The 27,970-nt window shown below is 47.2% G+C and overlaps 1 protein-coding gene across 1 annotated transcript in view; it reads left to right on the forward strand.

The window, feature by feature from the left end:
- The window catches only part of EFHD1 (EF-hand domain family member D1), a 44,980-nt gene extending 18,782 nt beyond the window's left edge, over nucleotides 1-26,198 (forward strand). The window contains exons 2-4 of the mRNA XM_061122469.1: nucleotides 7,191-7,338; nucleotides 14,998-15,132; nucleotides 24,914-26,198. Of these exons, the coding sequence (XP_060978452.1) occupies nucleotides 7,191-7,338; nucleotides 14,998-15,132; nucleotides 24,914-25,048 (418 nt within the window). The 3' untranslated portion in view covers nucleotides 25,049-26,198. The remainder of the gene's footprint in view (nucleotides 1-7,190; nucleotides 7,339-14,997; nucleotides 15,133-24,913) is intronic.
- The last annotated feature ends 1,772 nt before the right edge of the window (nucleotides 26,199-27,970 follow it).

The following is a 27,970-nucleotide window of genomic DNA, read 5'->3' on the forward strand; positions in this document are numbered from 1 at the left end:
GGACTGCACCCAGGCCTGTGTCTGCAGGGCCATGTGCACCTCTGATGGGACTGGAATCTCCCCCCTAACAGATCCTGGAGAATAGCAAGAGGAAGGGAATGTGGACCTTTCAAAGCAAAAGCAAGAAAAAAAGCTCACCAATCCAGAAGAGGGCTAGAAGGAAGCCCTAGGAGACAAACAGGGTTGGGGCGGGATGAGGGGTGTCTTGGGACCATGAGTGGCTTTTCTTTTTAATATCCTAGACTGCCTTTAAGAGGGAAAATGTGGGTTAAAATTTAAATTATAGGGGGGAAAAGACTGGTGTATGGAGCTAAGATGTTGGTAGAGGAGGAGTCAAGGACGTAAGGGGATGCGAATGAGCCTGTGAGCATTTGAAATAGTATATAAACTGTGGAGGGGCGAGGAAAGGAAATATTTGGATGCTTTGAAAATATTTAGATGCAGTTCAAGCCAGTCTTGTAGGGAGAAGGAAAGCCCCACATGTGAGGACTCAGCAACGCGGCTCCTGTTATCTCTGCCAACGCCATCAGACACAAATTGTAAAACATCTAACTTGCACAGTTAACTAGTGGTCTGTTTGTTGGAATATCATGTATGCACTCTGTCACCACCTGTCAAGGGGGGTGACTAATTACCACCTCAAAGCCCTGCTAAATTAAATAAGGTGATTTAGCACAGTGCCTGGCACTTAGGAAGTGCTCAATAAAGAGTAAACGCAGGCGTCTATTATTAATTCTTTATAGGATTGTTGAAAGGGTTTGTATATGAGACAATGGGTGGCGAACTGCAAAGCCGACCAGTGGTAGTTATTAGGTGCTTTGAACCCCATTGTCTGCGCTGACCACAGACGGTCATCGGATGTTTTGAGAGGAGCAGATAAAACCGTGAGATGATGAGGGGGCAGCTGGGAGGGTTTTCCTGCCGGCCTTGCAAATGCAGGCCCTGGAGGAGGTGGCTGTGGACCAACCCTCCGAGACGGTCACTTTAAAGGGAGAAGGGTGTGCTTCAGGCTTACGAATCCCAGTTCCAAGGGGAGGGCGGGGACACCGCTAATGTGGTCTCTTTCTAGTCTGGCCGGGACTTAACGATGGCGCTTGGCTGGTGCTTCAGGCAGGAACAAAGGGACGCAGTCTTTGCTGGGTCCCTGGGCGTGGAGGCAATGGCTGGCTCGTGACCCCTGTCTTCCTTGCCCCTCTTCCCTCAGAGACGTCCCCTCTCTGTCCACACACAGGCGTTATTCCTGGGCCAAGCTGGCCTTCTGGCCGAATGGCGGACCCTTTCCTCCGTCTGGGATTTGTCCCCCCACAGAGGTGGTGGGCTTCTGCCCCCACTGTGGTCAACCCCCGATTTCCTGCCTGTTTAAAGAAATGTGAATTCCTTTCACTTGTTGCCCAGCCTTCACCAAGGCCGTTTCTCACACATTTGCCTTTTGTTCTTAGGCCTGGAAAGTATTTCAGGCTTGAGGGCTTAAGAGAAGTTTTCCAACCTCTCATGGCCCTTCTCAGTCAGAACCCCAGAGAAATTCAGGGATAGGGTCTCCGAGCCCCTCGCGGCCTGTGGGCTCAGCCTGACCGCCCTTCTGGCTGGGGAGCCTGAGCTGGCTGTGGGCTCAGGTGATGGGGAGTGTCCTGCCGGGTGAGGACAAACTCCTGCCTTGTTCCCTGACCTTCTCTTATCTCATCCCAGTTCATCTCCTGTTCCCGAGGCCTCCTTCCTTGTCCTCACCCTTGAGCGTTTCAGCTGTTTTCGTCTTCCCTTCATTTCTCTCCCTTTCTTCTCTGCGTTCGGACCCCAGCCCTCTGCCTCTGCCCCGGAAGATCTGTGTCTTGGATGCATCCCCTCTTCGTGGCTTCCGTCTCCTCCGCAGACCTCGCTGGGACTTGCACCGTGTACTGAGCAGAGGGCAGGGAACACCTGTCCACACTCTGGGCCTGGAGGGGAGAACACAGGGGCCGTTTACCTGGCCGCCTTTCTGAGGTAGCATTGCCCCGAGAAGCTGTTTCCCCAAGTGTTTTCCTTGGAACGATTGCTTAGAGGAGCCTCCCCCCAGTGGAAAGTCCCTGAACGCAGAGGACTGTGTGGCCCGAGTGCTGTTTCCCTCGGACACATGACCGTATGGAAGGCTTTGGAAAGTTCCACACTAGAGAAGCCTGTTTACTTGGAGCAGGACTCCCTGTAACAGAAACTGTCCCTCCGGCCTGTTTGTAAGAGCTCTTCCCACCTCAGGTCGTGTGTTAGCTGTTTTTGCCAGAAAGGTCTTCCTTGTTGTTCAGTCGCTAGGTCATCTCCGACTCTCTTTGCGACCCCGTGGACTGCAGCCCACCACCCTCAGAGATGGTCTTCCATGGGTCGGGAATATCCCCTGGAGGAGGGCCTGGCAACCCACTCCAGTGTTCTTGCCTGGAGAATCCCATGGACAGAGGAGCCTGGCGGGCTACAGTCCGTGTAGTCCCAAAGAGTTGGACACAAGTGAAGTGAGTTAGCACGCATGCTAACAATAATAAACAGTAACTCCCCATTCCCCACTCTCTCCACCACCATTCTCCTTTCTGTCTGTGAATCTGACTATTCTCGGAATGTCAGACGGGTGGAATCATGCAAATTTGTCCTTTCGCCTCTGACTTACTTTCACTTTGCATCATGTCTTCAAGGTTCATTCATGCTGTGACGGGGGCCACTCTTCGTTGTGGTGCACGGGCTTCTCATTGTGGTGGCTTCTCTTGTTGCGAAGCACGGACTCTAGGCGCGTGGGCTTCAGTAGTTGCGTCTCCCGGGCTCGAGAGCCCAGACTCAGTCATTGTGGTGTGCGGGCTTAGTTGCTTCCCAGCATGTGGCATCTTTTCCCAGATCAGGGACTGAATGCGTGTCTCCTGCCTGGGCAGGCGGATTTACCACTGATTCAGCTGGGAAGCCCTGCCCCAGCAAATTTGACAGTCAGCACTCCTCCTAGGTGGCCTACCTACACCTACCTAACAGGCAAGCCACTGAATTGCATGGGCATCTACCCTGTTTATCTTTCCCTCCAGAAGCCTGATAGAGGGCCTTGCTGATTCTGACAGAGTCAGTCCTGGTGTTCTGGTGAACCCGCTTGACACTCTTGTTTTAAAAGCAAATAAGCCTGTGACCCAGCAGTTCTGCTCTGGGATATTGACCCAAGGGAAATGAAGGCATATGTCCATACAAAAACTTGGACAGAAGTGTTCATAGCAGCATTATTCATCATAGCAAGAAGTGGAAACAACTCAAATGTCTCTCAGCTGAAGAATGGATAAACAAAATATGGTATATTTATACAATAGAATATTATTCAGCGATAAATAACAAGAATAAAATAGTGATTGGTGTGTGCTACAACATGAGTGGACCTTGAAAACATTACCCTAAGTGATGGAAGCCAGACCCAAGAAGTCACATATAGTGTGATTCCATTTATATGAAATGCTGAGAATAGGCAAATACACAGAGACAGAAAGCAAGCTGGTAGTTGCCAGAAATTGAGAAGAGGGGCTGGGGAATGACTGCTGCAGGGCATGGAGTTCTTTTCGGGGTGATGAAAATGTTGAGGAGTTATTGATAAGTAGTGATGATGGTTCCACAACATTGTGAGAATGCTAAAAACCACTGAGGTGTGCAATTTAAACTGAGCCACCATAGCTCAGCTGGTAGAGACTCCGCCTGCAATGCAGGAGACCCCGGTTCGATTCCTGGGTTGGGAAGATCTGCTGGAGAAGGGGTAGGCTACCCACTCCAGTATTCTTGGGCTTCCCTGGTAACTCAACTGGTAAAGAATCCGCCTGCAAGGCGGAAGGCCTGGGTTCAGTCCCTAGGTTCAGAAGATTCCCTGGAGAAGGGAAAGTCTACCCACTCCAGAATTCTGGCCTGGAGAATTCCATGGACTGTACAGTCGATGGGATCGCAAAGAGTCCGACACAGCTGACCGACTTTCACTTCCACTGAAATTTGAAAGTGAATTTTGTGGTATATAAATTGTATCTCAATAAAGCCGCTATTCTCAATGTTGGAGTTATTTTTTAAAATTATGTATTTATTTACTTGTGACTGCTCTGGGTCTTCATTGCCGTGCTCGGGCTTTCTCTGGTTGTGGCAAGCAGGGGCTACAGGCGCTCGGGCTTCAGGAGTTGTGGTACACGGGCTTAGTTGCTCCGAGGCTTGTGGGATCTTCCTGAACCAGGGATTGAACCTGTGTCTTCTGCACTGGCAGGCAGATTCTTAACCACTGGACCACCAGGGAAGAATGATAAAGCTATTACTATTATTTTTTTTTTTAAGTTAAAAACCAAGAAAATAAGGGCAATCCCTGAATCACTTTTAGGGAATCCCTGGCAATCACTGCTTCCTAGTTTAAGTGCTCACAAACCATCTGTTGATAATACTAGATCCTGAGCTAGTCCACCTGTGATTTATAAACTCTGCCTGCTTCCTGGAAACCCTGGCACACCTGGAAACCGCACTAGAACACCTGTCTTGTCCTTCAGGGTTCTTGGAGCCCACCAAGAACTTCCGGGGGACTCATCTGTGAACTTTAGCTTCTTGCAATGTGATCCTTCCAGCCAAGAAGGTGGTGGGAGTCCAGGGGGTGCACAGAGCTGCCTGGAGGAGGTGGCATCTGCTGAGGAATGGAGGGCAGACAGTACTGTCGGAGATCAGAGGAAGGGGGGCAGCTCCTTGGCTCCAGGGGACAGGAAAGGCCACTGAGGAGGACGGGGTGGGGGTATGTTGTGGGTGGGAGGGACAGCATGAGCTGGCCACTGTGGCTGGAACACAGCACGCTGGGCAGTACTAGGCTTCATCTCCAGCAAGACCACGTGGGCCTCAAAATACCACCAGCCCACACGGTTAGATTTCTGGACGCCCACAGGCTACGTTGCTTGGCTGGGGGTATGGTGTGGTTCCCAACAATGGTGGTTTCTTTTGTGGAATTGAGGGTGGGCAGGACAGAGAGTCAAGAAGTCTGTTTTTTTGTTTGTTCATTCAAGCATTTAATTTTCTTTAACTGTGGTAAAATATACATAATGTTTACCGTCTTAACCATTTAAGTGTTGAGATCACCATATGTTCACATTGTCATGTAACCATCACCACCTTCCATTTCCAGGACCTTTCCCTCATCCCAAACTGAAACTCTAAACCATGAAACAGTAACTCCCACCCCCTCCCCCTGGTCGCTAGTAGCTACTCTAGGAATTCTGGAAATCTCATATAAGTGGAATTATGCAGGTTTGTCTTTTTGTGTCTGGTTTATTTCAGCCTAAGCATAATGTTCTCAAGTTTCATCCATGTTGTAGCATGTATTCAGTTCAGTTGCTCAGCCGTGTCCGACTCTTTTTGACCCCATGGACTGCAGCACACCAGACTTCCGTGTCTACCACCAACTCCTGGAACTTGCTCAAACTCATGTCCATCGAGTCAGTGATGCCATCCAACCATCTCATCCTCTCTTGTCCCCTTCTCCTCCTGCCTTCAATCTTTTACAGCATCAGGGTCTTTTCCAAAGAGTCAGCTCTTCGCATCAGGTGGCCAAAGTACTGGAGCTTCAGCTTCAACATCAGTCCTTCCAATGAATATTTAGGGTTGATTTCCTTAAGGATGGACTGGTTTGATCTCCATGCAGTCCAAGGGACTCTCACGAATCTTCTCCAACACCACATTTCAAAAGCATTAATTCTTCTGCACTCAGCTTTCTTTATGGTCCAACTCTCATATCCATACATCCATACATGACTACTGGAAAAACCATGGCTTTGACTGTATGGATCTTTGTCAGCAATGTATAGAGTTTCATTTTAAAAATAATTTTATGTATTTGTTTTTGACCTCGCTGGGTCTTTGTTGCTACAAGGGCTTTCCCTAGTTGCAACCCGTGGGCTTCTCATCGCAGTGGCTTCTCTTGATGCAGAACCCAGGCTCTTCAGTGCTCAGGCTTTAGAAGTGCTGCCCGTGGGCTCAGTAGTTGTGGCTCTGGGGCTCAATTACTCTGCATCATGTGCAATCTTCCTGGACCAGGGATCAAACCCATGTTCCGTGCATTGTCATGTGGATTCTTATTCACTTCACCACCAGGGAAGATCAGAATTTCATTTTTGAAGTGGAGAATAATATGCTATTGTGTGAATATATAATATCCCATTGTATGGATATACCTCATTTTGCTTATCTGTTCATCCATCAGGGGATTCTGGGGTTGTTCCCACCTTTGGACTGTTCTGAATGGATTTGATTTTAAAGCATGATGTTCATACCATAGCAACAAGGGATCTCTGGGGAGTGGAGAATAGGATGGATTTGCTGGGAAAAGAGCCAGAGAGTCTGTGAGAAGCTCCATAATAGCCCAAGTGTGTAGAGAAGGATGCTGGGGGTGGGGCTGGGTGGAGTGGCTGGGGCAGAAGAACAGAGGGTGAGGAAGGCTCCCACGGGGCTGACCCAGGCTCCCGGGAGTACAGGGCAGGGCCAGGATCCCTGCCGTCGGGAGGCTGGGGTTGTTTCTGGCTGGGGGGCTGGGGGCACCGTCAGCAGAAGTGCTGGCTCTGTGTCGAAACTTGGCCAGGAGTATTGTGCCGAGTCCCGGCTCACCTGTGACATCAGGGCGTGACCATTCAGACCTGGGGACTGGATATCTGTGAGCCGGAGGGCAAAGCATGAAACCAGAGTGCCAGGTCGAGAAAGCAGCTTCCAGAGACAGGAGACCTGCAGATAAGAGGAGGGGTGGATGGAAATGGGGTGACGGGGACCCCGGGACTGGTGACCGAAGGAAGCTTCCAGAACCGTCAGTGTAATAGAGTGGGTGCATAGGGTGCCTCGTGGCAGCCCTTCCGTTGTCCAGTGTTAGGAGGTTCCGTGGATGTTTGTTGACCAAAACGGGGAAAAATAAAGGTAAACAGGCATGTTTTTCATCCTCAGGAAACTTACAGCCTAGTTAAGGCATTAACAGATCTGCAAACACTCCTGGAATGCAAGACCCACTTTGAGTCGGATCCTGCAGAGGGGTGTTAAAAGAGAGGCAGGGGACCCTTCCAACGCAGTGACCCTGGTGGGCACTGCAAGGCAGGAGTTGTTTAAGTCGTTTCTCAGTTAACTAAGGCCAAAAGCATTTCGCATTTGGTAGATTAACAAGTGTCTTTTGGTCCTGGCCGTGGTCATCCCTCACCAGCATCCTGCATTTGACCCCACAGGTATGACGCTGGAAGGGATGGCTTCATTGATCTGATGGAGCTGAAGCTGATGATGGAGAAGCTGGGGGCCCCCCAGACCCACCTGGGCCTGAAGAGCATGATCAAGGAGGTGGACGAGGACTTTGATGGCAAACTCAGCTTCCGTGAGGTACCTGGGTCCTGCTGGCCCTGAGCCCCTGGAGGGGGAGAGCCCCTGAGAGGACCCGCCGATTTACCATCCCCTGGACTACACAATGGCTTGGGCCCCTCTAGAGAGCTGCTTGGATATTTAACCTGCAGTTGTGCTTTTTAACATATTTTTCAGGAGCTAGTGAACCACAGTGCTGGCATGAGAAAATGCTCAGCAAGCAGTTTGAAAATCACTTTGGGTAGGATAGCCTCCTCTGGGTAAAATGGTTAGTGTTGAGAAATCTGGAGGGATGTTCACCAAAACATTCATAGTGAATGTCTGTGGGTGTAAAGTTTTGGTGGTTTTTAGTTTTACACTTTAAAAATATATTTAAACTGTGAATTTTTATGTTGTTGTTGTTTATTCGCTAAGTCCTGTCCGACTCTTTGCAAACCCATGGACTCTAGCCCATCAGGCTCCTCTGTCCATGGGATTTCCCAGGCAAGAATGCTGGAATAAGTTGCCATTTCCTTCTCCAGGGGATCTTCCTGACCCAGGGATCGTACCCTCGTCTCCTGCTTCGTAGGTGGATTCTTTACCACTGAACCACCTGGAAAGCCCATTAATTTTTATAATAAGCATTTTAAAGTAGTTTTTTTTTAAAGCAATTATACAAAGGGTCTTACTCTCTGCCCCTGAACCTTCCCCTCCAAACAAGTCCAGGATAGGTTTTTGGTCTTTGAACCCCTGAAATTGTGGGCAAAATTGTGTATATACAGATATCTTCCTCGAAGGGTACATATAGATTCACCTGATCTCCCAATGGGTGAAAACCTCAGCCATTTTTATTTTGGGGAATAAATCTCAGGGCCACTGCGTTTCTTCCACGGCAGGAATGCAGCTCTACAAGGAAGGGAATTGCATGTCTTGTATGTTTGAGTTTTATTGAAAGGGTTTTAGATATATCTGTGACCTGGTATTAGAATAACTTTGGCGACACCATCCAGGCTGAAGGTTTAGACATTAGCCCAGCTGCTGTGGTCTCGTTTTCAGTTGTGTCTCTTTTGGGACCCTTGGAAGCTGAAAGAAGAGAGGACAGTCCTTGTCTTCTGGTCTTTAACCTTGATTATTCCAGAAACAGTGGAGTGCTGGCATCCTGGTTTCTGAGGGTTAGAACTTTGGCCAAATACTGGTCTTCTGTCCAGGCTTGATAGGGCCTTTGGATGCTGTTCCTGGTGGGGTGGGGGGTGGGTTCTCTCTGAAGCTGAGTTTGCAGCCCTAAGTCCCTTCCCCAGCTAACCATGCCTCTCACTGCTCACAGATCAACTTCAGAATCTCCCATCTCTTCCTTTCCTCAACTGGCTGATGTGGAGATAGATCATGGAAAACCTGTGTTGGGTGTAACCCTCAGGATAATACGCTGCCAGACTTCTCATTTCAGAACTAAGGAGCTAGAAGACCGAAAAGGTCAGCACTTGCCTGAAATCAGGTCCCAGCTCAGGGCTGGGCCTGGGAGACAGCCTGCCACCATCATTTAACACGTTCAACTTTGCAGCTGCCTCTCTGATTCCCTTGCCTCTCATTTGTATTACTACAAATTAATAATAATAATAATAATAATAATATCAATCCTTTGTATCATTCACGCATCATGCTAGGCATTAGCTCTTTCTTTCCAATGTCTCAAGTGGTAAACAATCAGCCTGAAATGCAGGAGACTTGGGTTTGATCCCTGGGTCGGGAAGATACCCTGGAGGAGGAAATGGCAACCCACTCCAGGATTCTTTCCTGGGGAATCCCACGGACAGAGGAGCCTGGCAGGGTAGAGTCCACGGGGTCACAAAGAGCCGGACGTGACTGAGCACACATAACAACAACAATAATCTGGGAACCCCTGGGATATAGAAAGTAAAGGGTTTTGCCTTGGTGAAGCTTTGGAGTCACTGCTGGGGAAAGAACTTCTGTGGCAAAGTTTTAACCTCTGGAGAATGGAAATCAAGGGTGCTTAGACGTCTGTGCAAGTCGCCAATTGAAAATCCCTCCCCTCTGTTTTACCCAGGAGCCTCCCGCATGTGCCCCCTGCTGTCTCCAAGATGCTCAGTTAGCCCTGGGTTAGCTGTTGGTTTGGCCATTTCGATCAGAGGCTTGGACATTTCCAAAGGGTTTCATTGTGGGTACTCAACCCACCTACAGGCCTTCAGTGGTGTTCACGTTCAGTCCTTTGTCAATTCAGAGCCCCACTGTGGCCCCATCTCTAGGAGTCACGCCCAGAGGTACAGATTTGGAAGTGTGGATGCGTTTGCCATTAATACTCCACAGCCCAACTTCCTGCTCTTAGGATTTCACTTTGCTGATATCCACCCATGTTGTAAGCCACCAGTGGGCTGATGCTGAGTGTGTGTAATGAAAAGAGGTGTACATTCCAACCTCCATCTTCCACACAGAGCGGCACAACTGGAAAACATTATTTCTCAGCCTCAGTTTTTATGTCCTTAAAATAGGGCTGTTAACAGCTTTTTTGCTCAGGACTGTTTTGAGGACAAAGTTCTCTTTCTATGCCTCTATCAGTTAGAATGCTTGACTGTTAGTGATGGAAAGAGGATGCTAACTAATTTAAAGAAGGAAAGAACAAGCGACTCTTGTTTCACATACCTAGGAGATGAAGAAGTGAAAGTGTTTTAGACACAAGTAATCAGGGATTTTCTCTTGCTGTATCTTGACTGTGCTTTTTTCTACATCCTTTCTTTCCAAATAGGGTGTTGTCCCTGGGTGCCTGGCAAGATGGTTGCTGGCAGCTCCAGGCTACCTTGCCCTAGGGGATGGAGGGCTTCTTCATCCCAGAATCCATAGCACTCTCAGAAGAAGGCTTCTGACTGGCCATCATAGGGGTATATGCCCACCTCCTGGGCCAGTCATTGCATACAGGATACTGTGATTGGTTAGATCCAGGTCATGTGCCACAGGGCATCATAGTCAACAGCTCCACCACCATCATCACATGGCAGGAGCTGCTAGATAGACAAAATGGCTCATTTCTATAGTGCCTTCCTGACCTGACACTTAGTAGATGCTTGGTGAGTTTATATTCCCTTTATTTTTCTTTGAATTAACTTGACTGAAGTGAGTTACATCCAAAGAAAAGCCCTTTGATACAGAAAATATGTCTCCATTAAGCACCAGTTTGCTACTTTCCCCCAACGTTCAAGGGAATTGATCTTTCTTTTAAACCAATTATGAAAATAATATGTGCACATTTGGGGTATTTAACAAAATGGCACACATGGAGCCTTTAAAAACAATGATCTAGCACAGTGTTTGATGACCAGAGGACAAATGTTGACAGTGTGAGAAGCAGGAACAAAAGCAGATTTCCAAACTGTGTGTAAAAGATAATTGTTTGCCTTTATAGTTTATGTACATGTACAGACAGGTAGGAGAAGTCACAGGATGCACTGGAGTTAGCAGTTCTATCTCCATAGCTCTGGGGATCTAGAATCGGATTCCAGGCACTCCCCACCTCAGTCTCCTTTGGAGGCAGACAGAGAGCCCTTAATATCTTCCTCCCTTTTGCTTGTAGTCCTTACTAATTCCATTACATCTGTCTCAAAGAATTGCTCTAAGACCAGACGTGTGGTGGTTTTGTACAAAGGCTGGATAAGGGGTTTACTAGATTACCTGTCAGTTCTGGGAACTGGGTGGCTTCCCAGATGGTGTAGTGGTAAAGAATCCACCTGCCAGTGTAGGAGACCCAGGTGGGAAGATTCCCCTGGAGGAGGGAGTGGCAACCCACTCCAGTATTCTTGCCGGGAAAATCCCATGGACGGGGGAGCCTGGCAGGTTACAGTCCATAGGGTCTCAAAGAGTCAGGCACAACTGATCACACATGCACATGCATGCACTGCATACACTGGAAACTGTAGGTCTTCTTTTCTCCTCCCACCCTACCCTCCCTAAGAGGGTCCATGGCAGCCCTGGCTGTCCTGGGTTGCTGCCCTGTCTGTTTATGGTTGATTGGACCGTGGGTGGACCCCTGGCCAGACTAGGTCAATTGGATTCTGTATCTGGGAATTTGGGGCTGAAGTACGGCACAGTGGCCCTGCAGGTGGCTGTTCTGCAAGGATAATTCAGTGTGGGGTGGCCATTTTCTACCATGTGGCCCAGACACGAGCGCTCGAGAGAGAATGTGGCCTCCCTGTCTTGAACACATTGGCTCTCCCCATTCCAATCTTCATCCAGGCCACTGTATTTTCCCCTTGGCTTTTGAGATAGCCTATTTGTATAATGAATACCTTCTTTTTGCTTAAGCCAACAAGTGTGTTTCTGTCACTCGCCACCTCAGAGCTCTAACTAATGTGGGGAAGTGTTTGCATCACCAATCAGAGCCACGGAGTTAAAAATTCCCTTAAATTCATCACAAGCATTTGCTAGCTCATGTCTGAAACTGCTTTTTAGCTTTGTGAGTTCTCTCTGTTTCTTTGTTTTCTACTTCTCCTTCCCTCCCCCCTCTGCTCAGAGTCACAGCTAGGACACTTTCCAATTCTCTACAACATACCAGTCTTTGTGGACTATAAATAGGAAGACAAACAAGGCTGGGCAGTTGGAGAAATTGTCATTCAGGGGTTGGTGATTGTGATACATTAAATGGGAAAGTCTGGCATGCTTTATGGAAGGCTGGAGATTTTCGAGTTGAGCTGGATCTTTTTTCTTAAACTGGCTGGGGCAGGGAGACCCCTAAGTTACGACAGAGCTGCTGGTGGTCACCTGTGAGCTGGCATAGTTAAGAGTGAGCACACGTGGCTGGGATCCACTCAGGGGAAAGGACTGTTGAGGAACTTGAAGCCCTTCTGTTGTTCAGTCAAGTCTGACTCTCTGCGATCCCACGGACCCTAGCCCGCCAAGCTCCTCTGTGCATGTGAAGTTCCAAGCAAGAATATTGGAGTGGGTTGCCATTTCTGGCTCCAGAGGATCTTCCCAGACCCTTCTGTAAACACCAACATGGTCATCTCTTCTGCAGAGTAAGAAAAGTGAATTTCAGAGAAGAGACTCCCCAGCCCCAGGTCGCTAGGATTGGCGCTAGGCTGGAGGCGGTGCTCTGTCTTTCCTAAGCTGCCTCCTTGGGAGGGAGAGATGACTTGTTTCGTGTCTGCCTCGTGGAGAATTGGGGAGGAGGGTGGCTTCTGTAACTAAGTGCTTTAAGGATGCGTAGGTGACCGAGAGATGGTTGGGTGTTTCACTCTTTCCCTCTGTCTGAGGCTGACGTGTGCAGGGCTCTTCAGTCTCTTCTATGAGAGCCCGCTCACCACCATCCCCCAGCCCCCTTGTCCCCCATCCTCTTCTTGGGAGAACCTCTCCTCCTTCAACAGGCTTGACTTCCATGTCTTCTCTGGAGCCGGTGTTCTGGCTCTGAGAGTCTGCCGCAAACTGAGTCTTTGCCGGCCTCTAGTGAGAGAGTTTGAAGCTGCAGGTGGGTGACCGTGGCATTTCTGTCGAGCCAAGCTGACCACAGTGGCAGCCTCCTCCGTGAAGCTGAAAGTGCTGCAACATCTTACTTCACCGGTTGCTTTGTTTTTGGAGAAGTCCACAGTGGAGTTAGGACCCTTAAAGCAAGAATGACAAAGAAGGACTTGTTGGCAAGGCGTTTTGGGGTGGTGACGGTGGAAGCTCGGGACTTTCACTTAATGAAACATGCTGCCCTCTAGGCGGTAAGAGACACTCAAGTCGGAATTTGGAAAAAGAGCATTGAGGTCGTCTTACCTCTTACTCTGCTTTAGAAAATGCTCTTTCCTCTTGGGGAAGACAATCTTTAGAGGAAAATTGAAATTTCCCTTTAGGCATACATATTGTGTGTGTGTGTGCGCGTGCACTCTCAGATGCTGTCGTGTCTGACTCCTTACAACCCCAGGGACTGTAGCCCACCAGGCTCCTCTGTCCATGGATTTCTCCAGGCAAGAATACTGGAGTCAGTTACCATTTCCTCCTCCAGGGCATCTTCCCAACCCAGGGATCGAACCCACGTCTTCTGCATTGGCAGGGGGATTCTTTACCACTGAGCCACCTGAGAAGATCTATTCTTTACAGATGGATAAATTATGGAAGTTGGATAGAAGCTGTTTGACAAATAAATTCACAAAAAAATTTTTAAGTAAAAAAAGCCATAAAACTGCCTTGGGGGTGATGGAAGGACATGCAAGGGGTGAGATAGAGCAAGGACGCTCTTTCAGGTTGACCCATTTGTTTATTTAAAAATGTATTCTCCAGAGTACTGTATGTATTGTGTTCTCTTAGTAGAGACTGACTTTAAAGACAAATTCATTCAGGTCACATTCTGAATCTTCAGGAAGATGATGGATTATTCAATAAGTGGTGTGGGGATTACTGACTAACCATGTGGAAGAAAATAAGGTTAATGATCAACTTCACATGACAGATCAGAATAAATTTCAGAGATTAAATATTTACATGTGTTTTTTTTTTTTTTTTGAAAGAGTCCTAAAAGCTGTAGACAAAAACACAGGTGATTGTTTCTGTAACCTTGGTAGCAAGGAAGGATTTTCTAAGCATAACACTGGTGAGAGAAAAGCAAAGATTGATAGCTTTTGAAAAAAATTTTCACCATAAACAAAATTGAAAGGCAAATGACAGAGCTAAAGTAGAAAACACCAAGAAAGGTAAATAGTTTATCGTCAAAATGGGACACAAATGGGAAGTAGGAATGGTTTTTTAAAATATCAGAAATATTAAGTTACTTAGTTTTAAAAGTAGTGCATACCAGTCTACTGGACTTTTTCTTTCATGGCTGTTAAGTAGGATGTTGCCAATTTTTTGCTTTTACAGATAGAACTTCTTCTTAAACCATTTTATGTAATGTTTTTATGCGATGTAACATTTATGTGCATGTTTTAAGGGATGGATTCCAAGAAGTGGAATTAACGATTGGAAGGGTGAAAGCATTTTATTTTTGGTAAATATTTCCAAAACACCCTCCAAAAATTTTGATTCAGGTTATACTCTCATCGACATGAGGGTGCCCCTTCTCCTACATCCTCGTGGGAAGACGGGCCCTTTTAAAAAAAAAAAAAATTTATATGTTTGTTTGTTTATTGGCTGCAGTGCGTCTTCATTGCTGCATGTGGGTTTTCTCTAATGTGGCCAGTGGGGGCCACTCTTTGTTGCTGTGTGCGGGCTTCTCATGGCCGTGGCTTCTTTTGTTGAGAAACATGGGCTCTAGGGCGAGCAGACTTCAGCAGTTGTAACTCCTGGGCTCTTAGAGCACAGGCTCAGTACTTGTGGACCTAGTTGCTCCTTGGCACGTGGCATCTTTCCAGACCAGGATCGAGTCGGTGTCCCTTGCATCACAAGGCGGAGGCTCAACCACTGGACCACCAGGGAAACCCCTTGTTTTGTTTTTTTGACAAAGGCATATGTCTCGAGGCATATGGGATCTCAGTTTCCCCGACCAGGGATCGAAGCTACATCCCCTGCAGTGGAAGCACGGAGTCTTAACCACTGGACTTCCAGGGAATTTCCCCATGTTTTCAGTGTTGACAGTGTGATAAGGGAAAAAAATAACTTGTCACGTGGACACGTGGACACCGTTTGTAATAGGCGTGGCTGTAATGACTGCAGCTTGGGTCAGAGGGGACTGTTATAAATCTCTCGGTGATGTTGACTTTGACCCTTACCAACCTTCCCCTGCAGTTCCTGCTCATATTCCACAAGGCCGCCGCGGGAGAACTGCAGGAGGACAGCGGGCTGATGGCGCTGGCGAAGCTTTCTGAGATCGATGTTGCCCTGGAGGGCGTCAAAGGTGCCAAGGACTTCTTTGAAGCCAAGGTAGGTGCCTCCTTCCTGCGTGGCACAGTCCGTCTGTCCCTGCAGCCTGCCCAGCCGAGCTCCCAGCCGGCGACCAGCTCATCAACTCCCCCAGGACAAGGGAAACGGCGATCGCTTGAGCATGTGAGATTGCAAGGAAAGGAGAGTGTGTGTCTGTGTGCCATCTGACAATTAAAAACGAATGGGAAAATGGCCAAATGGCAAATGCGTTGGATCCTGGTTTCAGATTTTTTAAAAAATTTTTGACTGTGCTGGGTCTTCATTGCGCCTCGGGCTTTTCTCTGGTTGTGGTGTGCAGGTTCTCACTGCAGTGGCTTCTCTTGTGAGGAGCACAGGCTCTAGGGCACTCGGGTTTCAGGAGCTGCAGCACGTGGCCTCAGTAGTTGTGGCCCCCAGGTTTTCTAAAGCACGGGCTCAATAGTTGTGGTGCATGAGCTTAATTGCTCAGCAGCACGTGGGATCTTCCCAGACCAGGGATAAAACCCATGTCTCCTGCATTGACAGGCGGATTCTTTACCACTGAGCCACCAAGGAAGCCCCTGATATCAGATTCAAACAGGCTTGCGGGTGCAATGGTCCCAGACAACTCTGGAGTCAGACTTTCCTAGAGAATTCCTCTCTACCCCAAACCACATGGGTTATTTGAATGGCTACCTCCGTGTTTGCACCTTAGACACCTGTGTGTAAACAAACGACTAACAGGCCCCGAGGAGGCTGCCTCGTTGGCTTGCTCTGGATCAGAATTGTTGTGTGCAGCATTGACGATGCCAGGGAGCCGGGAAGGATTCTGCAGCGCGGGGTCTTGGAGCCCTTCTGGGTGCTTCTGTTCATTCATGAGTTCATATGGTCATTGAATGTTTCTGGAGATTTTATCTCAGGCTGGGTGCTGTCGTTTTCCTCTCCACAGAGCACACTGGCAGAAAGAGAGATCAGGAACACTCCAAATTTCCCTCTGCAATTGAGGGTGGGGGTGGGGGGTGGGGTGGGGTAGGGGTTGGGGCTGGGGGGGACGGGTGGGAGGGGTGCCGTGGATAAGACCGCCTGGGTTCACATTCTGCCTCCTCCACTTAACCTGTCACCTCGGTGCCTCCGTTTCCTCATCTGTACCATGGAGTTGATAATGAGATCGCCACGAGGATGAAATGCTTTCTTGCGTCTGACGCATTTAGCAAGTGCCTGGCTCACTGACCGCACTCCATATATGATATGAGCTGTTGGGCCTCCCTACAGCTCCAGCCAGGGGCCAACCCCTTGGAGTGGTTGCTTAGTCTTCTGATCCAGGGACCAAACTCACATCTACTGCATTGGCAGGCAGGTTCTTTACCACTGAGCCACCATGGAAGCCCCATCTCTCGTGGAACTTTGGCTTATCCCAGGAGTTTCTTTGCCCAGAAACAGAGGGTCCTGGGTGACACAGCCCAGCCTGTTCAGGCCTCAAAGCCCAGCACTCTCTCTCCACAGCTCTGTGGTGCTGCGTGGAGACAAGAGTCCAGCATCTTTCTGCCAGGCAGACCCTTATCCATCGCGCCACCAAGGAAGTCCCTGCCTCAAGGATTTTATCCTTCAGAGACACTCGTGCCAATGCACATAGATGTATAGACAAAGCTTTGCATACAGTGAGGTTGGTAACGGAGGAGAACTGAACATAACAGAAATGTCTGTGACCTGGGAATTGAGTCCACTGTGGTTCACCCACACATTTACACATACGATAGCTTTGAAGAATGAGATGCAGCTGCATTTACGTTTGGTCGTTGTTCAGTCCCTCAGTCGTGTCTGACTCTTTGCGACCCCGTGGACTGCAGCACGCCAGGATTCCCTGTCCTTCACCATCTCCTGGAAGTTGCTCAAACTCATGTCCATTGAGTTGGTGATGCCATCCAACCATCCCGTCCTCTGTCATCCCCTTATGTGTGGACAGATGTCCAAAGTGAATTAGGCAAAACAGTATGCTTGAAACCCAATTTTGTGAAATAGTAAATACAACCTGGACAGCTTTGTACCAAAGTATTAGTGATGTCAGAAGGACTGACTTTTTAAAATAATTTTGTGAGGCTTTATAATGTGTGTGCATTATTTTTACAACCGGGAGAAAAGATGAAAAGGATAACAATAAAATTTTTTGAACGTGCTCTGTTTATATGTCTGCCTCCTCACCCACAGACTCAAAGGCAGAGTAGGTGTGTTACCTGTGTAATTACAGTGCCTGGCTAATAATGGCCCTCAAGAAGTGTTGGCATGAATGATGAATGGAGGAAATCATCGCCCGAATTTGGGAGAAGGCCATAAAGGAGCTGACATTCGCGACAGATGTTAGAAGATGAATGGGGATTCACCTTGTAATCAGGGAGGAGAAGGCGTTCTGCCGTGGGAACTCTGAGAGCAAAGGCTCTGAGGCATGGGGTGGGGAGGGGCAGGGAGTGTTTGGAGGCTGGCCCTTGTCCGTACTCGACACAGCTGGACAGGAAGCTCTGGGCTCCCCTGAGGGTCAGGCTTTCCCCAGCCTGTGGATCACCAGAATTATCTGCTGACCAGCTTCCCAGGCCTCACCTAACTCTCCCCGGGCTCTGCGGGAGGATTTGGTGCATGGCCAGTCTTGGCGAGCATGGCCTTGCTCTGATCAGCCTTGGGTACAATGGGGACAGACTTGCCTGGGGAGAGACTGGACTCAGGGAGGCTCCGTAGACGCCTGGAGGAGAACTGTAGATCCAATGAGGAGTGTGACAGTGGGCTGGGGAGGAGGTGGGGATGAATCCCAAACCCTCCAGAGCTCTCAGTGTTGGAACTTCCCTGGTGGGCCTGTGGTTAAGCCTCTGTGCTCCCAGTGCAGGGGACATGGGTTGCATCCCTGGTCAGGGAACTAAGATCCTGCATGCTGCACACTGCAGAAAAAAAAAAAAAAACCCCCAAAACTCTGTGTTCAGACCATGTGATTGGAGGTGGAAAGTAAAAATCGACAAGATTATTGGAGCTGTGGGGCCAGGGGTTGGTGATACTAAGAAAAATCAAAACAGGACCCCTGTCCCTGAATGTGAATGGTTTAGGGAGGAAAAGTGATAAGCTGGGTTTGACTGTCAAGTCCGAGGTGACTTCAGGCAAGGGAAAGACCTGCCCCTTTATCTGAAGGGCACACTGTTGTTTGCTACTAGCTTTTGCTCAGTCCTGTTGGACAGAACTTAGCCACACCCCGTTAAATGGGAGACTACAGAATGCCTTTTTTTTTTTTCCTTTACTGGGGATCCTTGTGCTCAGCTGCAATTCTGCTATTAAGGAAGACAGGCATACTAGATACTATAGTCATGGAATAATCTCTTCCACCTTGTCCATTCCTGAACTGACTCCTGACAAGGGCTGCAATATTGTTACTTTGATGGGCTCCTCTCCTTGAGCCCAGGGGTGAGGCCAGTCTTCCCTCGGCCCTTGGGCCATGTGCTAGGGAAGCATCTCATAGAAAGAAAGCAGGGGGCAGGGGAGGATGGATGTTTCATGGACAACCAGCCACACAGACCACAGGCATTAGCTTCACAGGATACAAACTGAAACCTGAAACTAGAGGGAATTGACCAAGGGCAGAACATCATGGTGACTAGAGTGGGAAAAGAAATAATCAGAGATACAAGGAAACTCTGGAGAAATGCTGATATGGAGGACAGGAGCAATTTCAAGAGGAGATTGAATCAGATGAGGTTGGGGCAGAGGTGTTGGGTCCAGCAAATTGGTCAGTGGAGAATTTTGAGAGGTGAGGTTCACTGTGGAGAGAGGGCAGATTGTAATAGGGTGAGGGGTAGGTGGAAACTGGGGGAAAGGGCCCTGATAGCTGGCTTTTTTGTCTAGAAGGTTGGCAGAGGAGGCCTAGACAAAGTGGGGATGGTAGCTTAGGATCAGGAAAGAATTTTTTTTTTTTTTTTAGCCTAGAGAAGATAGATGTCGGCATGTTTCTAGGTCACAAGGAAGTGATCCAGGGAGAGGAAAACATAAAGAGTGGAATGATTGATGGGACAAGTACTTGGAGATCATAGAATGGAGAGGAGAGGTGGACTTTTATAGTGGAGGAGAAGGACCTCAAGTAAAGTAATTGCACAGGTCCCCAACCTTCCTCTGACCTGGCCAGGAATGGGCAGGTGGGGTGATTAGCAAGCATGTGAGTGTTGATGGTGACCCTCTGCTGACCACTTCAGATTCACACAATCTAATCTTCATACAAGCTCTCTGCAGGTAGGTGTTATTGACCCACTTTGCAGATGAGGAGACTGAGGCTTAGACAGTGGTTTGTTGATCAATGGCTCTTTGGACAAAGTGTGTATTTTATATATGTATATATAAAATACACACACACACACACACACACACATATATATGGGCTTCCCTGATAGCTCAGTTGGTAAAGAATCCGCCTGCAATTCAGGAGACCCCGGCTCGATTCCTGGGTCAGGAAGATCTGCTGGAGAAGGGATAGGCTACCCACTCCAGTATTCTTGGGCTTCCCTGGTGACTCAGCTGGTAAAGAATCTGCCTGCAATGCGGGAGACCTGGATTCACTCCCTGGGTTGGGAAGATTCCCTAGAGAAGGGAACTTATATATATATGTTCTTATATATAAGAACATATATATATATATATATATGTTCTTATATATAAGAACATATATATATATATATATATATATATGCCTAAGTTTATTATATATTTTGCTGATAAAAAGGATACATAACATGCAATGTTCAAATAATAATATACACTATCTTTATTGTAGATTTCATATAGTTTATTTTTTAAAAATGGCAATGGTTTAGTTGCTAAGTCGTGTCCGACTCTTGTGACCCCATGGACTGGGAACCTACCAGGCTTCTCTGTCCATGGGATTCTCTAGGCAAGAATACTGGAGTGGGTTGCCATTTCCTTCTCCAGGGGATCTTCCCAACCCAGGAATCGAACCCGAGTCTCCTGAATTGCAGGCAGATTCTTTACTGACTGAGCTACAAGGGAAGTCCGAAGAGCAAAGTATTTTAAAAATACTTTTTAAATTTATTGTGTTGTACCGGTCTTCATTGTGGCATGGAAACTCTTAGTTGCAGAATGTGGGATCTATTTCCCTGACCAGGGATTGAACTCTGAGCATTGGGAGCTCAGAGACTTAGTCACTGGGCTATCAGGGAAGTCCCCCTTATAGGCTATTGATTCTTAAAGAATAACTCCTTGATTTTTGCTGGACTCTTATGTCTGTAGGCAGTCGATGATCGCAACTGACAAAGGAATGTAGTTCCGACATGCGTGTTGGTTCGTATTTTGTTTAATTTATAAGAAAAAAGTGAAAAGACATGTGTCAGAACTTCATTCATTCCTCAATGATGTGAGCAACATCTTTGCTGAATTCGATAGTAGTTTTTAAATATTGGGAGAACAGTCTTTCCATTTTGGAGCTATTTATAATGTGAAGGCTGCAGACGCTACACATGTTTACATTTAATCCACATTTTTGACATTTTTCCATCACTTTCTTAAGAAAAGATTGTCTAGACAGTCACTGAAACAATAATCAAAGCCTTGTTTGTAGCATTGTTCTTCCAAGGTGTGAATACTCCTCCTGAGATTGCTTTCGAGCTACCAACAGGATGCCTTTGAACATGGAGTTGGGACAATTCATGGTACCAGGTCATCATACATGATTTCCACCTTAGAGATGTGACAGATGTAGATAACCTTGAGGACACAGATAGTAGTAAAATGTAGCACAATCACCAGAAAATGATGACTTTTAAGTATGTATTACCTTTGCTTGTAATATAATTTTATTGTGAAAGTATATAAATCTAATTTTTAACAATGGCTATATTTAGCAACCAGCTCATAAAATTCCTGAAAATCAAACAATTGGCTTGCAAGCAGGTAGCAGCCGGTACTCCTCTGGTCCCAGAGAGGTTCAGTGAAGCACCCAGGGTCTGCTTCCTGCCCACCCTGAAACACAAAGGGGGAGGGATGAAGAGGGTGGGAGAGGAGTCCAGAGTGGACAGACCAAATTCCTCTGTGTTTTCTAAACAAGGGGGGAGGAGATGGACTGCAGAGTGGCAGGGTCCCTGAAGACTGCGGTCATCTGGATGACCACTGTGGGGAAAGAGCTGGGAGGAGGGCAGAGCCTCAGTGAAGGACCAGCCCAAACTGGAAATCCTCACTCCCACTGGGTCCTGGTGAGGCTTCTAAGAAAAACACATTCTCAGCCTACAAGCAGACAAAGTCCTTGGCCCAAGGGTGGCCGAAGTGTCTGGCAGAAGTGCAGGTCCTCGCAGTCGGAGGTTATGTGACAGTGGCTGCTGTGACGATTGTTCAGGCATCTGTTCTGGGTTAGAAAGTGAATAAAGGCGAGGCCCACATTAGGAAATAGGAGCTAGAACCCAGGTTGCAGGATTCTACAACCATTAGTGATACTTGGGGGAGGGGCTGGGTAGACGACAGTAAACTCCAACTTGGACATCTTGCCTTCATCAAGAAAGAGCAGTCTCTGAGGACTCTGGCATAGGGAGCCGGGGTGAGAACTGCTGGGTCAGAGCAGGGCCCCAAGGGCCTGAGAAATACCTGGGGAGAAGTTTGGAAAACATAATTTCCTTGACCCTATCCCTAGGGAGTTGGATCCAGAAAGAGTAAAAACATAATACGTACTGCCAATTGATAATTTCATTGGTATTTGGCTTCAGAAATGGACCCTTGTGAAGTAAGTACAGGGAGGGTTTGAAAAGGATATTATAACTTTTCATTGAAATATGAGATTCTGTATTGGGCTACCATGGATGTGGTTTTCCCAGGTGGCAAAGCAGTAAAGAATCTGCCTGCCAATGAAGGCGATGCGGATTCGATCCCTGGATCAGGAAGATCCCCTGGAGAAAGAAATGGCAACTCACTCCAGTATTCTCGCCTGGGAAATTCCATGGATAGAAGAGCCTGGTGGGGCAACAGTCCATGGGGTTGCAAAGAGTCGGACACGACTTAGCGACTAAATAAGAACCATGGATGTAATGAAATGAAAATCAGAATGGACTAAATAAAAAGCATTGTAGGGAATGGTAACTCTTAGCTGCAGCACTGCAGAGAAGTGAATGAGTGGACCAGGGGATAGACTGATGAGACGACGAGACAAGGGAGCTGCTGCTGCTGCTGCTAAGTCACTTCAGTCGTGTCCGGCTCTGTGCGACCCCATAGACGGCAGCCCACCAGGCTCCCCCGTCCCTGGGATTCTCCAGGCAAGAACACTGGAGTGGGTTGCCATTTCCTTCTCCAGTGCATGAAAGTGAAATGTGCAAGTGAATTCGCTCAGTCGTGTCCGACTCTTAGCGGTCCCATAGACTGCAGCCTACCAGGCTCCTCCGTCCACGGGATTTTCCAGGCAAGAGTACTGGAGTGGGGTGCCATTGCCTTCTCCAGATAAGGGAGCTAGTGACAGAGAAATCAAGGAGATGATGCCCACAGGTAGAAGTCATGAGAGATGATGATACATCAATTTAAAACCATTAAAGGCTCCATAAAGAAACTCATAGTTACAGAAATCAGATTTGGTAACCAGAGGGGAAGGAAGTTGGGGGACAGATGGGAGAAATGGATGAAGAGAGTCAACTACGTGCTGATGGGTGGTAATGAGACTCATGGCGGTGATCACTTTGTAGGGTATACAGATGTTGAACTATAATGCCGTGTACCTGAAACTTACATAAAAGGTTATATCACAGTCATTCTCTAAAGCCATCATGAATCTGATTACAAAATCAGATAAAAATAACACCAACCAATTCATATATCCACCTAATAAATATCGCTGTAAGAATCCTAAAACATTAAGGAATGGAATGCAATTATAATATTTGAAATTTATGTTAAGATGGCAGGGATAATTTTTTAAATATACTCATCATAGGTAGGTTAAATTAGAAGAATGTGACCATTGCCATTAGATGTCTCAAGGGCATTTGGTGAAGTTTGATACACATTCATAATCACACATTTGAAAATAAAAAAATATGCTCTTCAACATAAGAAGATTTGCTTTCTTTATAAATATTAGGGCATTCTATAAGGCAGTAATATTAACTAATGTATACAAGTGCAGGAATAAACAAACCAGTTAGTGGGATGGGGTAGAAAATAATAAAAACTGATCTCCTTCATGTGGGAATTTAGTATATGGAAAAGATAATTTTCAAATTAGTGGGAAAATAATGGGCTATTCAGTAACAGGTGTTGAGACAATTGGCTCTCCACTTAGGAAAATGAAGTAACTCCCTCCACTAGGCTCCCTCACCAAAATAAATTGCAGGGGACTTCAAGAGCCAAACAGGAAAATGAAAACAAAAAAGTATGAGAAGAAATTACAGGAAAATGGGTTTAGAACCAGGGTGGCATAGAACTTCTTAAACATGATATAAAGTACAAAAGCTGGAAAGGAAATAGGTGAACTTTTTGATGACATCAAAATTTAAATGTTTGTATGGCCTAAGGTACCTTGAAGTAAAGAGACAAACAAAAGACTGGAGGAAATTAACTGAAAAATATATATCTAAATTATGTAAAGAATTGCAGATTAAAGGGAAAAAAAACACTAGCTGAATAAAATGGGCAAAGAATATAAATGGGTAGTTTATCAAGAAAAGAAAGAAAGAAAGAAAATGAAGTCGCTCAGTCGTGTCTGACTCTTTGCAACCCCATGGACTGTAGCCTACAAGGCTCCTCCATCCGTGGAATTTACCAGGCAAGAGTACTGGCGTGGTTGCCATTTCCTTCTCCAGTTTATCAAAGAAGAAATAAAAGAAGGTGCCAGTTTTTCTTCCACATCAGATTGGCAAACAGGAAAAAGGTTAATGATAAGCATTGGTAAGGTTATGGGGAAAGGAGCCTTGCATTTCATGATGGTGGGGTACAGACTGGAGCAGCTCCATGGAGGGTGATCTAGCAGTTTTTATTAAAAATGGTGTACACCTAAAGATGGGGTGTTCCTGGTGGCTCAGGGGTAAAGAATCTGCCTGCCAAGGCAGGAGATAGGGGTTTGATCCCTGGGTGGGGAAGATCCCCTGGAGAAGGAAATGGCAACCCATTCCAGTGTTCTAGGCTGGAAATCCCATGAACAAAGGAGCCTGGCGGGCTACAGTCCATGGAGTCACAAAGAGTCAGACATGACGTAGCGACCACACACCACCACCTAAAAATATCCCTTTGCTGCAGGCAGATTGATGCAATCCCAGTCAAAATGCCCGCAGGGAGCTCATTTTGTTCTTGACTTCCCCTAGAACTAAAGTATACCATTGTGAAACTAAAGGTGGAAAGTAAGTAGAAGTGGGCAATAGAAGTGGGTGTGGATATGAACAGTATCCCGGGACTTCCTTGGTGGTCCAGTGGCTAAGACTCCACGCAGGGGGCGCAGATTCGAACCCAGATGAGGGAACTAGATCCCACATGCCGCAATTAAAGACCCAGTACAGCTAAATAAATACATATTACTTTTAAAAAGTATCATGAACAAGCTAGAAAAAAAGAAAAAGCTCAGGTGGAATAGGCAACCCCAACAGATTGGAAGGAGCATGTGTAACACAGAAGCAAGTAAAATGACGCTATCCTCGCTGTTAGAAAGCAAACACGGGAAGACCGCGGGCAGGGAGCATTGGTTCAGGGGTCCTGCCTGCACCGGGGCCGGGGTCCCGGGCCATGTGGCTGGAGACCGCCGAGTTCTGTTTGGTGGGCTGCTCCCGCTCCAGGCGTCTCTTTCGTCTCTCACTGTTGATCTGCCCTCACTGTTTCTCTGCAGGTCCAAGCCTTGTCCTGTGCCAGTAAGTTTGAAGCAGAGCTGAAAGCAGAGCAAGATGAGCGGAAGCGGGAGGAAGAGAAGAGGAAGCTCCGCCAAGCAGCCTTCCGGGAACTCAAGGCCGCTTTCAGTGCTTAGCGGGGCCGACCCTGACCTCTGAGCACCGCTGTGCCTCACAGATGCTCCGGGGAGAGCTGGCCAGGCACCCTCACCCCTGCTGACCCTTTGCCCCAACCGGCCTCCACACCCACCACCCAGTGCACACTCCTTGGCCTCGTGGGGTGGCGGGGGCGGCTCTCGTACCCATTTGGGAACCCCTCCCAGAAGGTCCCACTGCCCCCTTGAGTCTCTCTCCTGCGTGCCTTCCTCCACCCTTCTCTGCAGCCTGAACGTGCCTCCACTTGGCAACCTCTGCTTCTTCCTGTCTCTTTACCCCTCCTCAACAAAGAGTGGTCTGTTGTGTTAATTCGTACAGATACTGCTTTCCTTGGTGGTCCTCAGAGGAGAGGGTCACGGGAGGCCAGTGATGTTAACAACATCCATTTCCCTGGGTCATCCTTTTCTGTGTCTCTCCTTTCTTTCCCATCCAGCCTCCTTGTTCTCATTCTTCGCCTGATCCTGCCAGATGCTCCTGCATCTTTTGTCCTTTGGTGATGGTGAGGTTTAAGGCAGGCCAGGCTGGACCACAGCCTGGTCCCTCTCCAACAGTGGGCCACAGCATGCTGCTGAGGTGACAGGAAAGAGTGGAGAGACGGGGGATTCTGGTCCTCCCCATCGCCTTTCTCCTGTCCTTGGTGTTCCTCTTAGGTCCCTCCCTTTTCCTTCCCCTCTGCACTTCTCAGCTTTTCCCCCCTTCTCCTAAATACTGTGCTACTTAACCATAAGAATGAGAGAATGATTATAAATAATATTAATGAGTAGAAGAATTCTTATTAATTCTGACTCGATGCAAATTATATTACAGTAGACCCTTGCCGTCGCCGAGTAACAAATCCAGAGTCTTTCAGAATCTGAAAAGTTATGACCATCTTCACCATCTAGCCAGTTCCCAACATCTGCTCTAAGGTGTTCAAAATGAAGCTGTTCTTCAGCACAAATTTGTACATGTTATGAGTTCTTGGGATTGCTCCCAGATATCAGGGGTTTGTTGTACTTGATAAAATAATTTCTAACGTCATATTTATTTCTTCCCTTTTTTAACTGCTGTCTTTACAATGAAGAAAACATCTGCATTTTTACCTTACAGCTATTCTTTTTAAATAAACGGTGCAAGTGGGCTTAGCCATCACATCCGCGTGCCTCTTGTCTTCTTTGAATTGGAGGAGAGGGGAGGATGTTTTCTGTGCGGGCCACTTCCAGTCCAGGCTCCTGTTTGACATTGAGTCCCTGAAGTAGAGTTAGAAGTGGTCACTGTCGGACTTCCCTGGTGCCTCAGAGGTAAAGAATCCACCTGGCAAATGCAGGAGACATGGGTTCGATCCCTGATCCAGGAGGGAGCTAAGCTCCCTGGAGCATCTAAGCTCATGCGCCACAACTACTGAGCGTGTGCTCTAGAGCCCCGGAGCTGGAGAGCCCGTGCTCTGCAACAAGAGAAGCCACTGCAGCGAGAACCCCACGCACCCCAACTAGAGAGGAGCCCCCTGCTCGCCGCCACGAGAGAAAAGCCTGTGCAGCAGCGAAGACCCAGCACACCCAAAAATAAATAAATTAAAAACAGACAAACAAAAAAGTGAAGACTAGAAGTTTGATTTTCCCTCCAGGGCATTCTCAGTAGGAAGGTTGTCTGTCCACTGCCCTTCCCTTTCCCATCACTGAGGATTCTTTCAGCTGCAGATGAAATCTATACCTTAATTTCTCTTGCTTCCTAGACCCCCTGAAACTCTGATGAGGGCCAGTGACCCCTTACTCCCATCTATAATTCCACGGTATATGGCGGACCTAAATATGGTAAGGACCCCTGGCCTAAAAGAACACCCTTGGCTCCCCAGGGAGGACAATTTCTGTTTCTATACAAATCCAAGACCTACAACTCTGTGGCATCATTTTTCCATGGAAGGTCACCCCACCACCTCCCTGTTGGAGGAAGTAGACATGGAAAAGGAAATGGAGAAAAAGGAATGGAGAGGAAAAAGGAATGGAAAGACTCTCGCCATATAATCCAGCAATCATGCTTTTTGGTATTTATCGAGATGAGCTGAGATCTTTTGTCCACACAAAAACCTGCACATGAATGTTTATAGCAGCTTTATTCATAGTTGAAAACTTAGAAGCAACCAAAGTGTTCTTCAACAGGTGAATCATTAAACTGTGGTCGATCCATACAATGGAGTATTAATTCAGTGGTGAAAAATATTATTCAGTGTTAAAAAGAAATGAGTTATCAAATCACAAAATGACATGGAGGAAACTTAAGTGCATATAGCTGAGTAAAGGAAGGCAATATGGAAAGGTTACATTATATATGATTCCAATTATGTGAAATTCTAGAAAAGGCAAACTTACGAAGACAGTGAAAAGATTAGGGTTATCAGGGGTTGGGGCGGGCAAGAAGGGCTGAATAGGGGATTTTTAGTGCAGTGAAACTTACTCTGCATGTCGCTGTTGTCTTAGTTGCTAAATCATGTCCGACTCTTTTGCAGCTCCGTGAATTGTAGATGGCCAGGCTTCTCTGTCCATGGGGATTCTCCAGGCAAGAATGCTGGAGTGGGTTGCTATTTCCTTCTCCAGGGAATCTTCATGACCCCGGGATTGAACCTGTGTCTCTTGCATTGGCAGGCGTGTTCTTTACTACTGAACCACCAGGAAAGCCCACATGATGCTATAATGGTCATAATACATTTGTCAAAACCCATGTAGAAAATATATAACAAAGAGTGGGACCTAAAGTTACTATGGACTTTATTTGATACTAGCATGTCAATAGGAGCCCATCGGTTGTAACAAATGTACCACACTAATGCAAGATGTTGATAACAGGCAGAATCGGAGGGGGAAGGAAGAGAGGAGTATGTGAAACTCAAAGTTTCTGCCAATGTTTTCTGTAAACCTAAAACTGCTCCA

The sequence above is a fragment of the Dama dama genome, chromosome 20, assembly GCF_033118175.1.
Source record: "Dama dama isolate Ldn47 chromosome 20, ASM3311817v1, whole genome shotgun sequence".
NCBI classification, from domain to species: domain Eukaryota; kingdom Metazoa; phylum Chordata; class Mammalia; order Artiodactyla; family Cervidae; genus Dama; species Dama dama.